This window comes from Aethalodelphis obliquidens, unplaced genomic scaffold (genome assembly GCF_003676395.1).
Source record: "Aethalodelphis obliquidens isolate GAN/ISIS:26980383/991018 unplaced genomic scaffold, ASM367639v1 scaffold14, whole genome shotgun sequence".
Classification (NCBI taxonomy): Eukaryota; Metazoa; Chordata; class Mammalia; order Artiodactyla; family Delphinidae; genus Aethalodelphis; species Aethalodelphis obliquidens.
In genome coordinates this window covers 5672145-5686095 of record NW_020837958.1, presented here as the reverse complement: position 1 = coordinate 5686095, position 13951 = coordinate 5672145, and the positions used below count along the sequence as shown (strand labels likewise).

Below are 13951 nucleotides of genomic sequence, written 5' to 3'. Positions count from 1 at the left end.
GGCCATTTCTCTGTGACGACCTCACGTGACAGCATGTCCTAAAGCAGGAAGAGAGGGAGGCTGTGCTGTGCCTGTCTCTTTTTCACTGGGAGAGAGGAAATGGGGCTACTCTTTCCTGGAAGAGTCCCCGCAGGGCTCCCCTTGCATCTTTCTGGCCAGGACGGACTCACAAACCCATTCCCAAAGCAGTCCCTGGCGAAGGGGAAGAGAACCCTGGTTGGCTTAAACCAAACTTGCTTCATCCCCCAGGGCTGGGGGAAGGTGCACCTTCCTTGGACTTATTGCTGGTCGTAGCTGAAAAGTCTGGTGCTCTCTAAGCAAGGAAGAAAACTGGAATGGCTGTTGAGTATCTAGCCAGCAGTGCTTGCTGCAAGAGCCATGGTCAAATCAAGGACATATTGACCATAGTCATGGCCAGGGGTTGTTGGTTGCCGGGAACAGAGACCCACTCGTATTAGCTTAATTAATAATCATAATTTAGAAACATTTATTGACCACATACTACGTTTCAGGCGCTGGCCTAAGGCTAGGCATAGTCTGTCGTTTAATCCTCACTCTAACCCCGATGAGGTAGGTTCTGTGCTTATTCCCATTTAACAGATGAGGAGATTAAGGCCCAGGGGTTAAGTTACTTGTTAAAATAACACAGAGAGACGTAATAACCAAGTTTTGAACCCTGAAAGGAAGATTCATCACAAGGATGTAATAGGCAATTTCCTACCCGTTCTAGAACCATCAAGAGTAGAATTAGCATCACACTCTCTGTCTCTCACTGGCGTGTGCAGTCCCCCTCCCCCGCTTCTTATGCAGGCCTCTCTCTGGACCCTGCTCAGCTCTGTTTGGCCCAGGTTGTTGGCTCAGCTCTGACTCCACAGGACCTTCGCATTCAAGTGCCTGTTCTCATCTCACAAGGATCTGTGCTGCTTGGAGCAAAGTCCTGAGACAGAGAGAACGTGATGGGTGTCTGGCCAGCCAGTGCATTGGCTCCTGGGGTCATTTGTCTACCTCTGGCCCAATCCCTGTGGCCGGGGGAGGGAACATGTAGGGCAAAGTCCGCCCCTTCCAGAGATGCGAGGCGGGGGTGGGGTTGTGCTGAAGGGAAAGCTGGGAAGGGAGCAGCTCGACGGATGCACCCTCTTCAGAGCTGGAGGAGCACCTTTACCTCTGCCTTAGAGCGGACCTTGGGCGTCATCTCATCAACCCCTGTGTCCACAGTGGGAGTCTTCTGCATGACACCCCCTCCCCACCGAGCGGTGTCAGCCTTTGGCTTCAGTGCCCCCCGCGGGGGAGCATTCACTCCTCCAGAAGCAGCACGTTCTGTCTCTGGGCAGTTCTGTGTCTTGTCAAGTTTTCCCATTTGTCACACCCAGATCATCACCCTGCAGCTTCGACTCCTGTTCCAAGTCTGTGCTTGCAGTAACCCAGCATGTCGTGTGCTTCCGAGGGATCTAAGCTTCAGTTTCCTCATCAGTAAAGTGAGGATGATAATAGGACTTACTCCACAGAGGGATTGTGAGGATCAAACGAGATTAAAAAAATAAATATTTAGCACAGATCCCCATACATATTAAGTGCCCGATAAATGGTAGCTACTAATTATTAGAAAAGGGACTCAGTGGATCCCAGCTTTAGAAAGGGTTTGGGGGATTGAGAGAGGGAGCGTGTTCCCCAGATGTTCCCCAAGCACACTGAAGGCTTGGAGAGGCGTGGGGTCAGTGGACGGGGGTCTGGGTGTTCCGGCCAGAGGGTGACGGGCCCTGGCCCACTCCTGCCCCCAGAGGCTTTCCTGATCCCCGCCCCTTACTACGGAGCCATCACGCAGCATGTGTATCTCTATGGCAACGTCCGACTGGTCTGTGTCTATCTGGACAGTGAGGTAAGAGTCCCTGGGACCCCAGGTTGGACCTGGGCCTTCCTGTAGGCCGAGATGCTCCTCTGTCTGAATTTGAGGGTAGAAATGAGAGGAAGTCCATGCCGAGGCCTCTGGGGTTATGGCTGAAAGGAGGGTGGAGCCTTCTGTTGGCCACGGCTGCCCTTGCCTAGGTGCCCTGGGGACACCCGATCTTCCACCTCTGAGATCCCTGGGGTTGATGCAAAAGCCAAGGGCAGCCCAGGGAGACCACACCGGAAAGGTGGGGTGAGAACGGGGCAGAGCAGACCTCAACATGGAAGCCCACGGACCCCAATCAGTGGACCTCAGGGGGCTCTTCCCCAATCCTAGGAGCCGTGAGGGTGTCCCTGATGTGATGGGGTGGGTGGCAGTGAGAGAGGAGTGACCCCCCTGTGTTTTTCTGAGATTGTTCTAAGAGGAGGCTGGAGATGACAGGGGTAGGAGAGGCCCCAGCGTCCAGGTCTGGGGGGGAGGGTCACTGAATTTGGCTGGTGGCCCCAGAGTCCAGGTCTGGGGGAGGGTCCCTGAATTTGGCTGGTGGCCCCAGCGTCCAGGTCTGGGGGGGAGGGTCACTGAATTTGGCTGGTGGCCCCAGCGTCCAGGTCTGGGGGAGGGTCCCTGAATTTGGCTGGAGGCCCCAGCGTCCAGGTCTGGGGGAGGGTCACTGAATTTGGCTGGTGACCCCAGCGTCCAGGTCTGGGGGGGGGGGAGGTCACTGAATTTGGCTGGTGGCCCCAGCGTCCAGGTCTGGGGGGAGGGTCCCTGAATTTGGCTGCTGGCTTTTGTGGATCTTCTTCCAGGTCACTGGGCTGGAGACACGCCCCTTCCAGCTCACAGTGGAGAAGCTCGAGATGGCGCTGGAAGGAGCTAATTCTGAGGTCTGGGGATCAAATTAAACCCAAGGCTGGAAGGCGGGGAGGCCTGAGCAGGGCATGGACCCCCTTCCTGTGGCTGATCTCCTGGGAGTAGTGGTGGCAGTCCGTGATGGGGACGGGGGGTAGGGTGGTAGCATGGAACCGTTCTGGGGGTCAAGCAGGAGCCTGCCCATGGAGGGCTTCCTGCTAGAGAAAGACTCTGAGACTCTCAGTGTACAGAGAATCAACTAGAGAGCTTGATTAAAAATACTACCCCCCCGGGCTTCCCTGGTGGTGCAGTGGTTGAGAGTCCGCCTGCCCATGCAGGGGACATGGGTTCGTGCCCCGGCCTGGGAAGATCCCACATGCCGCGGAGCAGCTGGGCCCGTGAGCCATGGCCGCTGGGCCTGCGCGTCCGGAGCCTGTGCTCCGCAACGGGAGAGGCCACAACAGTGAGAGGCCCGCGTACAGCAAAAAAAAAAAAAAACAACTACCCCTCACTTCTCCCGATTCTGACTCAGCAGGTCAAGCATGGAGCTTAGAAATCTGGTTCAGCAGTCTCTCTGGTGATTTGGGGAGGTGGTCCCCCTCACTCTGAGGGGATCTGAGGCCTCCCGAAGAAAGGCATAGACCAGCAGCCCTCCAGTGGTTCCTGTCCAGTCCACTTTTCAGAAATCTATCAATCTGTTTGTTTTTTTTTTAACCTTGGTCATAAAATCCATATATGCCCACTGTGGGAATTTTAAAAGTACAAACCGCCACCCATAATCCTACCAACAAAGGCAACTTCTACTGGCGTTTGGGCATATTTCTCTCTGAGCTTTGTTCTCTGCATTTGTTCTCTTTTATAGCTGATACGATGCTGCAGATACAGTTCTTTGCCCTTATTCGTTTCGTGTTGGGTGGTGAACACATTTCCCTGGGATCCGGCCCAGTGGGACCGTGTGGCCTTGGGGAGGAGCTGAGGGTCTCCTGTCCCACTGATGGTTTCAGGGTGTGAAGGTCAAAGGCCTCATCCTCATCAACCCCCAGAACCCTCTGGGTGATGTCTATTCCCCAGGAGAGCTGCAGGAGTACCTGAAGTTCGCCAAGAGGTGAGGCACCCCACGCTCACCCCGTAAAGCGTGTGACGGATCAGGGTTCTGATGTGAGCTTTGGTGCAGGTCCTGTTACCCCCTTTACCCCACTGTGGGTTTCTACCTGCTTTGGCCCTTCCTGGCAGTGGAGTCAGGGGGTAGGGCTTGGTGGGACGCTCCTTCTCTCTTGCTTTTTATAACAGCAGCTGCTATTATCGCCCGCTCTAGGGGCCCCGCCCCCTGCTAAGCACCCTGCGTGCTCCAGCTCATGTAATCCTCCCAGCGACCCTATTAGGTACAGATACTGTCATTATCCCATTGACTGCGGCTTAGAGTGAGGGGTGGAGCCAGCCGTGCATCTGGGTCCGCCTGTACGTAACTGTCTTGCACTTAACTGTGGCTGGAGGTGCCCGAGGGCTCCGCCTCCCCCGTCCCCCCACATTGCTTCAGAATCCCCACTGTCATCTGCCTTGTGTGTGCACAGCTTCTTGTTTGTTTGAAAGAAATAGACAAAAGAAGGGTGTTCCTGGAAAAAACAAGTTTGGGCTAGACCGCGGTCCTTCTGGATTTCTGATTCACTGCCATCCCACCCTGGGGGATGCATTTGGTCTACCAGCCAATCTCTCTCCTCCCCCCGACCTGCCCTCCAGGCATGAGCTGCACGTGATGGTGGATGAGGTCTACATGCTGTCTGTGTTTGAGGAGTCGGTTGGGTACCACAGTGTCCTGAGCCTGGAAAGGTGAGCTGACTCTGCCAGTCCCGCGCCCCTCCGCCCACCCAGGACAGTTCCCCTTCCTCCCAGCTAATCCTACTGTCCTCAGGTCCCCTAACGAGAAGAAGGGAGACTGGGCCAATCAGTGGTTTTCAGATTGTTCTGTGGTGGTTTTGAAAGCTCCAAGGAGTGGTCTTAGGATTCCTTGAGGGAAGGCTGGGAGGGTGGGAAATGGGCCTCCTCTGCCGTTTCCCTCATCTCCAGAGTGGCTCCATTTTCATTCATTCACTCATTCATTCAGCAGATACTTCTGGGGCCCCCTGCATGTGCCAAGCCCTTCCAGCTACCGGAGCTCTTTCATTAGATTTAGTTTGAGTCAAGAATGTGTGGCCAGAACACCTTTGGAAACAGTTGGATCGGATCATCTGTAAAATCTACATGTCTGGCATTTAGGGATTCTGACAGTTCCTGATACTCGTCGAGATCTTCCAGCCCTGCTGAGTCCTTTTGTTACTGGAAGGGGGACCCCTTCCAGGACCCGAGAGTGGGCTCTTGTCTAACACTCCGAAATGAATTGTCTGAGGAGACACGCGTACTGACAAAGCAAGAGACTTTATTGGGAAGGGGCACCTGGGTGGAGAGCAGGAGGGTAAGGGAACCCTGGGGAACTGCTCTGCCACGTGGCTCGCAGTCTCAGGTTTTAAGGTAATGGGGTTAGCTTTCCAGGTTGTCTCTGGTCCATCATCTTGCTTGTGCCCATACTTGATCCAATTCAAGGCCCTTCCTGGCGGTGCACACATCTCTCAGTCAGGATGGTTTCCCGTGTGAGGGTTTCTGGGAGGTTGGTAGAACATATTATGGGCTGGCGTCTCCTCCCTCCTTTGGGCCCCTCCTAAAGTCTTCCGGCTGGTGGTAGCTTGTCAGCTCCATATTCCTTAGCAGGACCTCTTGTTGTGAGATAACTTGTGCAAGTGGTGATTATCCTGCCTGGCCAGGGTGGGTGGTTTCAGTCAGTGGTTCCCGAACGCTTTCCTTTGCTCTGCTCAGGCAGTCCTCGCGAAGCTCTGCCAGGTGAATGGCACGTAGGTTGTTCCTCCCCTTTGCTTATGGATTAGGAGAGTGAGACTCAGGGAAGTAGGGATTTGTCACTTCCTGTGGGCCAGACACTCTGCTGTGCTGGAGGTACATCAGTGAACAAGAAAGATATAGACCCTTCTTATGTGGAACTTGTCTTTCTAGCTGGAAAAAAAAACATCAAAAAAACCCCCCAAAACTTTTAGCAACTAGATGCACAGCTAATCATTTGATAATTGAAAAGCAGACGTCTGGAGAGCCAACAGAGGATCTGCTTGGGGTACCAATTGGCCTGGTCTACTGGGAGGGGGTCAGAGAAGGTCCGCTTGAGGAAGCGATGCTTGAACTATGCTCTACGTCAGCGGCTGGCAAATATTTGTGGATCAGATGGCAAATATGTTAAGCTTTACAGGTCATATGGTCACTCACTCAGCTCTGCCATTGTAGCATAAAATCAGCCATGGGGGCTTCCCTGGTGGCGCAGTGGTTGAGAGTCCGCCTGCCGATGCAGGGGACACGGGTTCGTGCCCCGGTCCGGGAAGATCCCACATGCCGCGGAGCGGCTGTGCCCATGAGCCATGGCCGCTGAGCCTGCGCGTCCGGAGACTGTTGCTCCGCAACGGGAGAGGCCACAACAGTGAGAGGCCCGCGTACCACAAAAAAAAAAAAAAAAAAAAATCAGCCATGGGCAGTACGCAGGTGGGAGAGCGTGGCTGTGCCCCCTTAGAGGTTCGTTTACAAGAACAGGCAGCAGGCTGTAGCTGGCTGACCCCTGCTCTAAAGGATGTGTAGGAATTGGTGATTCAAGAGATGAAACCAGACTCATCTGTCTCCTCATTTGTTCAACCAAACATGTGAACTCCGACGGGTTTGCGTTGCCTCTGTTCCCACCCTGTGCTCTCCGCAGGCTGCCTGACCCCCAGAGGACCCACGTGATGTGGGCGACCAGCAAGGTGGGTTCCTGGCTGGCCTTGGGGGTGTCAGGGGGAGGTGAGAGGGCAGAGAGGTGGGTGGAACCGGCTTCCTCTGGGAGGGATGTCTGCCTCCCACAGTGCCTTTCTCCTTCAGGACTTCGGGATGTCTGGGCTCCGCTTTGGCACGCTGTACACAGAAAACCAGGACGTGGCCACTGCGGTATCCTCTCTCTGCCGCTATCACGGCCTCAGTGGCTTGGTCCAGTATCAGATGGCACAGCTGCTCCGGGACCGTGGTGACTGCCTGGGCCTGGCCACCTGAGGATGGGGGAGGGTTGTAGTCAGACTGGGACTGGCCAGGGGTCATGGGTGCTTCTCCCATGAGATGAATTTAAGGTGGTGTTTGAGAGTGCCAGCTCTGAGCCCAAACCACGTTCATATCCTACTCGGTCACGTCCCGGCTATGTGGTCTATTCCTTCACCTCCCTGAGCCTCAGTTTCCTCTTCTGCAAAACAGGGATCATAATGGTACCTGTCTTGTAGGGTTGGTGTAATTTGTCATTCAATTAGAATAGCACCGGGCATACAATAGGCACTTAATCAATATGAACTCATTATTGTTAGCTGGGAGCACTTGAAAAAGAGCAGAAGCTACTAAGGGAAGATTGTTATAATGAAAGTGTCTCTTTCTGTGCAGGTCTATTCTGTTCCTGGGTTCAGATAGTGAGTTTAGATAGCAAAGGTTACCTGTAATTGCCACCATTCATTGAGCCCCGCAAGATGCTCTCTATCTCATTTGTCCCTCCCCAGAATCCTAGGAAGCAGGTGTTTCTGGATTTTCCCCATTATTTTATAGATGAGGAAAATCAGGACGGGTAGTACACACCTGCTATAATAGCTAAATTTAAAAAGATCGTGATGGTATCATGTGTTCCTGAGGATGTAGAGCAGCTGGAACTCACACTGCCAGTGGGAATGTTAAGGTGGAACAGCCACTTTGGAAAACAACTGAGCAGTTGCTTATAAAATTCAACACACACTTACCAAATGGCCCAGAAATCCTACTCCTAGATATTTGCCCTTACGGTCACACAAAAACCTCTCCATGGATGTTTATAGCTGCTTTATTCATAATCACCCCAACCTGGAAACAACCCAAATGTCCTTCCACAAATGAATGGAGAAACAGACTGTGGTTCACCCTCACACTGGAATACTACATGGCAGTAAAAGCCATGAGGACACAGACCCATCTCAGAGGCATTGTGCTGAGTGAAGGAAACCAGTCTCAAAAGATTACATTACTGTATGATTCTACTTACGTGACACTCTGGAAAAGGCAAAACTACAGTGGAGAACAGACCAGCGATTGCAGGGAAGGGGGTGTTGTGACTTCAAACAGATAGCACAAGGGTGTTCTTCGGGGTGAGGGAACCATTCAGTATCCTGCCTGTCATGGGGGTTACACAAATCTATGCATGTGTTAAAATTCATCGAACTGGACACTGAAAACAAAGGTCAGTTAAAACAATGGGGATCAAGGAGGTGAAGTTGCCCAAGGCCTCACGCCTAGTCAGTGGCCACACTGTGATCTGAGCTTCCACCTGGGTGACTCGGAAGTGTCACTATGTAAGTGGGTACACCTCTGGTGAGGGTCTGAGTCCTGAGGGACTTTGTGTCTGGGCTCCTGAGAACGTCATGCAGGCCCTGGAGCCCTCAGGGCCAAGGATCTGGATTTAAGGTGCTTTTCACTGAATATTCCCGTTGCCCCCAATCAACCAGCTGCAGGAGGGGCTCACCCAGCTTTGGCAGCTCATGGCCTTTTTCTTTTCAGCATTTAGACTCTCAGGCCGGAGCGGAGGGTTGATGGCGAGGTTGATCTTCTGGCTTCTCTCTCACCCAAACAGACTGGATCAACCAAGTGTACCTGCCGGAAAACCACGCCCGGCTCAAGGCTGCTCACACCTATGTCTCGGAAGAGCTCCGGGCCCTGGGGATCCCCTTCGTGAGCCGTGGGGCCGGCTTCTTCATCTGGGTCGACTTGAGGAAGGTAATGCAGGTGGAAATGCAGGTGGTGGGGGCAGTGTTAAAGCTGCCCCCAGCAGGCAAGGGCAGGGGGTCTCATTCTGCATCCTGAGCGCCTCTCACCCTCCCAGTACCTGCCCGCGGCCACCTTTGAGGAGGAGATGCTGCTCTGGCGCCGCCTTTTGGATAACAAGGTGCTGCTGTCCTTTGGCCAAGCCTTTGGGTGCAAAGAGCCTGGCTGGTTCCGCTTGGTTTTCTCTGACAAGACCCACCGGCTTCGCCTGGGTAAGCGGTCCACCTCCTAACTGCGTCCTTCATTCTGCCCTCCCTCTTCTGGCCTCACCTGTGGCCCCAGCAGCCAGAGCTTGCTCGTCCCCACCCACCCAGCATCTGTGCTGACCCTCACTTCCCCTTCTCACATCCCAGGGATGCAGAGGGTCCGGCGGGTGCTTGAGGGCAAATCCCAGGTGGCAGAAGACGCCCCTTCCTGCTAGACCTAGGAGCCGAGTGGTCCGCACAGGTGAGCTGGTCGCTGTCTTGTGGCCACAGGGCCTGGCAGCCCCTGTGAAGACTGATGGTGGATGAGCCGTTTGCCAGGCAGATACCCTTCTTGGCCTTGCCCTTGAAGAAGAACTGCTCCTTGTTCTCCCGGTGGCAGCGAGACACGCCTTAAGTCGTGGTCCATTCCCCTCCCCGGCTATTAAACAAAACCGGGAGAAAAACTGGAAGCCTCTGCTGTGAGTCATTTATGGAACAGGGGGAGTCGTGACTGCTCCTCCCCACAGCCCTCAGCCCCCCAGGACATGAAAACAAACTACCTGTACCCGCTTTTGTTGCTGCCTGCATTCTTCTGTCTTTGTTGCCAGGGAAACTAGTCAAAGGAGCAACACACGTTAAGAGAGTGTTTGCCCCCAAAAGAAAAAAGAGTGATGATTTCTACAAGGAGAAAGGAGTTAATTCTGTATGTTCAGATTACTCTCCCTGCACATAGGATGTGTGGGCCTACAGCACACCTGGGACCTGAGACCTGGGACATGGGACCAGCCCCCGCGTGGGCCGAGGTGAACGGGTCCCCGGCGGGAGTCAGGAGGGGCGACTCTATCTCCGGGATACTCTTCTTCCTGGGAAGGAGCTGCCTTTACTGCTGGTCTCGAACCAGAGCGACCTAGCCGTGACTGTGCTGGGAGATGATGGGGCCCTGAACGGAGGCTGCAATGGGGACAAGCTCTGACCCAGGCTGGCCTTTCCACCTTAAGCATCAAAGGGCCGCTCACCCCTTCCCCAGGGGTGCTTTAGTTCAGAGCTCCAAGGAGCTTTCTGAACCAGCCTTAAAGCTGTGGGCTGAGGACCCTTCTCAGGTGCCGACACTCCTGTTTGGAAAAGCTATCTTCCTCTGTTCTTCTGTTTAGAGCATGTTGGTGAAGTCAGCATTTACTTTCTATAAACCATGCTCTGTGGCTTAGGATTTGTCTTCCTCTTTCTGCCTTTCACTCATTCCTCCTTCCTCCCTGTCTTTTCTTGAATACCTTGTACGTGCCGGACACTGTGCTAGGTAATTTACATGCATCGTTTCTAACTCTAACCACCGTGGGAAGCTGGCATTATTAGCCCTCATTTTAGAGATGAGGAAACTGAGTCTCAAACAGATGAAATGATATTTCTGAAGTTACATTGCTAAAAAGTAGCAGGGCCAGGATTCAAGTTCAGGTTGGTTTGGTTCACAATCTTTCCACTCCGCCAAACCACAGTCCCAAAGGATTCTTTGACTTTTCCAGTCCTGAGAACCAGGCTTCATGCTGTCATCGTTTCACCTTTCATTATTTTTCAACATCGTTGGCTAAGTAGCACTCGTTTCTACTCCCACTTCCAGGATACGTTGATGCCAGGATTTGCTGTACTGGGATGCCTGCCGCTTTTCCGGAGGTCAGAACAGAATGGCCACGTTGACGGCCCTACACATCCTCTCCAGAGACCTCTGTTGTGATGCTGCCACTGTTGTTGAGGGTCCCCTGTGAAGGACCCACGTGATGAATTCCATTTAGAATTTTCAGAAGGATGACTCCTAGCTCTCCCTTAGAGGGAATCCAAGCAGGTTTCCTAGCAGAGGCTGACTAAACTAGGAATCTGGATCTGAACTGAGCTCATTGGTTTGAGTAGAGCTGGCTTGTGCTCTGCTGAATGGCTGTGTTCCATATGTCTCCCTTTCTGGAGCATGGACTGGACATATCCTACACCCACCTCACATCTTCTCTGATCACCTTTCTGCTCTGCCAGTTACTACAGCCATCAGATTTTGTGTTCTCTCCTTCTCTTTTCCTCTGTGTGGCTTCATTTTCAGACATGCTCCATTCAGATGGTGGCAAGATGGCTTCCAGGCAGCTCCAGGTTACATGGTCCTTGTAGCAGACACCTACAGGGTATTAGCAAGATAGACACCCTTTCTTCCTCAGCATTCATTTCTCTCCTGCCATAGGAGGCCAGCAGGCCTTACCTCAATCATCTGCCCATCCAGGGGAACCCAGGTTCTACTCATCTGTCCACTCTGCCATCCTTAGTGGGTTGGCTTTTCCCCTTCAAGCTTATTTCCTCATTGTCTCAATATGGCTACAGAAGCTCCAAAGATCACCTCCTCACCAACCACTTCCAGACACAGAAAAGAGAGTATGTTTTTCTGTTGCCTCCTTTTCATTTTATTTCATTCATTTAAAAAATATTTGTTTAAGCCTCAGATTTGTAGGAGTTCTTTGTATGTCTGGAAATGAGTATTTATTTTGCCAGCTACTCTTCATTTATTAACACTCACTTTATCATTTTCTTTATTCTCCTCCTGAACATGGAAATGACCTTAGAACACTTAACTCTTGCTCCTTTATTTTCATCTCCTGCCATATTGTTGACTAGTATTTTAGTTAATGCCTCTTTGTTGTTGTTGTTTTTTTCTTCCTCTGGAAATTGTGCTTTGAAAAGTCATGACAACCCCAGTTTGGTCGAAGACCTGGTCAAATAGAACCTCCAGTTCTGATGTGAACATTTCTAACAACATTTCTAAGGCTTCAAGACTCTCAACAGGATATGTAATGTTTGACACCATGTTTTCTCAGACTCCATCACCCTAAGTCAAAATTTAGGGCATTGTTTTCCCATAAAGAGTCTGAAAAAGAGTTCAAAAGAAACTGAGACTAGTAGTTGCCTATGGGGTAGGGAAACCGGGAGGATGGGAAACAAGGACAGGAGTGAGAATTTTTACTCTTTCTTTCACTTGTTTGGTTCTCCTGGGTTTGTTTTAATGCTTTTTGTTTTTAAAACCACATGAAAGCTGTATACAGTAAAAAAAGAAATAAACTTAAAAATTCTATTTAGGGAAAGTACCTAGGAGAGTTACAGATACCATCTAGGTCTAGTACTGGTCTCATGTCTTTTGAGCTTCTGCTAAAACACTGCATTCAATTAATTTTTAAAAACTGAAGTAAAGTTTACCTACAGTGAATTGGGCAGACCTTAACTGTAAGATTCAATGTCCTTGACATATATATACATCTGTGTAACTAATATCCTATCCCCATCATGATGTGGAACAGTTCTATTACTGCAGAAAGTTCCTTCAAGCTCTTATGTAAGTCTCCCAGTCTCCTACAGGCAGCCACCACTCTGATTTCTAGCTCCATGCATAAAGTTTCCCAAAGGGATCATATAGCTGTTCACTTTTGTGTCTGGGTAATTTTGCTCAGCTTCATGTTTTAGGGTTCATTTACATTTACATTTACATGTATCAGTACTACATTCTTTTCTCTCTATGTGGTAATATCCCCTTTTCACTCCTAATAGTGGTAACTTTTGCTCTCTCTACTTTTGTTTTGTCATGAACAGTCTTGTACTGGTTTTATCAATTTTACTAGTTTTTCACAAGGAACTATTACTTTTGTTAATTCTATTGTATTTTTGTTTTCTAATTTGTTAATTTCTTTTCTTTAGGTGTTTATATGAGTACATGGGACCTATAATTTTTGTATAAAGGGAAAATCATTATTTTTTGCTCCTTTCTTCTGCCATTACTTTTCCCCCCTCACCTGCCAAAGCTACTGTTATTCCCTAATTTAAAGAAAAAGTACAAAATATGTGCATCTTACTGTACATACATTTTATCTCATAAGAAAAAAGGAACTGCAAAATATTGATCTCTAGTTAATGATATGCATTCAATAAAATATTCAGATGTAACTGCTGATATCTGCAACTTATTTTGAAATGTAGCAAAAAAAATGATGGATCAGCAAATGGATAGACAGACATGTGACAATACTGTAAAATATTAATTGCATAATATAGACAGTAGATATATGGGTATTTGCTGCAAAATTCTTCCCATTTTTTTTTTTTTTGTTTCTTTTTACCTTTCACCCCCTTCACCCATTTCTTCCACCTCTGGCAACTACCATTCTCTTCTCTGTGTCTATAAGCCAGGTTTTTTTGTGTGTTTGTTTTGTTTTTTAGATTCCACATATAAGAAAGATCATATGGTGTTTGTATTTCTCTTATTTCACTTAGCAGAATGCCCTCGAGGTCCACCCATGTTGTCACAAATGGCAGGATACCCTTTTCATGGCTGCATAATATTCCATTCATCTGTCTATAGATACTTAGGTTGTTTCCATATCTTGACTAGTGTGAATAATGCTGCAGTGAACATGGGGGTGATGCCTAGTTTTTAATCTCCAAATTTGTTGTTTTTATTTTTATAGTTTTATACAGCCAGTATTTGTTTTGATTTACCTATGAGTGTATCCATTTCATTACTTCTTTACTTCATCTCAGTACTTTCTTCTGGTTTTAATATTCTTTTTCCTGAAATACATCTCTTAAGAAATTCTGTTAGGGTTTACTGATGGTAAATTCTTTCTATCAGTGTTTGTCTGAAAATGTGTTTCTTTCGTATTCTTGAAGGATGGTTTCACTAGGTCTACAACTGAAATTGACTGCTAGCTTCTTTTGGCACTTTTACCAGTATCTTATGACTTCTGTTTTTTGTTTTTGTTGAGAAGCCCACTGTTAGTCTTATTGTCCATCCATTACAGGTGATCATCTCTGTCCAATAATGGAAGATTCTTAGCGACTGTACCCTTGGAAACTGCTTCTACTGCATTTTCTCTGTTCCCTGTTTCTGGATACATCCTGGGTTTTCTTCCTTTGTTCTCCCTCTCTTTCAACCTCCCTGTCCTATATTCCATCTCCTTGTTTTTTCTTGAATCTGCATTCTGGGTAATTTATTCAGATCTATATCTCAGTGTATTAATTGTATCTAATCTGTGATTTAACTTATGCATTGAATTTTTAATCTCCATTTTTATATTTAGTACTTTTTCAATCTCTTCCGTCTTTGGGGAAAAAACCATCTTGTTTCTTTCTA

The 13951-nt window shown here is 49.5% G+C and overlaps 2 protein-coding genes across 2 annotated transcripts in view; both read left to right on the top strand.

Moving 5' to 3' along the window:
• ACCS (1-aminocyclopropane-1-carboxylate synthase homolog (inactive)) overlaps nucleotides 1–9067 on the top strand; it is a 38238-nt gene extending 29171 nt beyond the window's left edge. Inside the window, 9 exon segments of the mRNA XM_027115662.1 lie at nucleotides 1779–1876; nucleotides 2692–2769; nucleotides 3739–3839; nucleotides 4472–4561; nucleotides 6516–6561; nucleotides 6677–6818; nucleotides 8430–8572; nucleotides 8679–8832; nucleotides 8974–9067. Of these exon segments, the coding sequence (XP_026971463.1) occupies nucleotides 1779–1876; nucleotides 2692–2769; nucleotides 3739–3839; nucleotides 4472–4561; nucleotides 6516–6561; nucleotides 6677–6818; nucleotides 8430–8572; nucleotides 8679–8832; nucleotides 8974–9041 (920 nt within the window). The 3' untranslated portion in view covers nucleotides 9042–9067.
• Nucleotides 9068–9417: 350 nt separating this feature from the next.
• The window catches only part of EXT2 (exostosin glycosyltransferase 2), a 137343-nt gene continuing 132809 nt past the window's right edge, over nucleotides 9418–13951 (top strand). The window contains exon 1 of the mRNA XM_027114944.1: nucleotides 9418–9608. The gene's annotated coding sequence lies outside the window, so the exon portion shown is untranslated. The remainder of the gene's footprint in view (nucleotides 9609–13951) is intronic.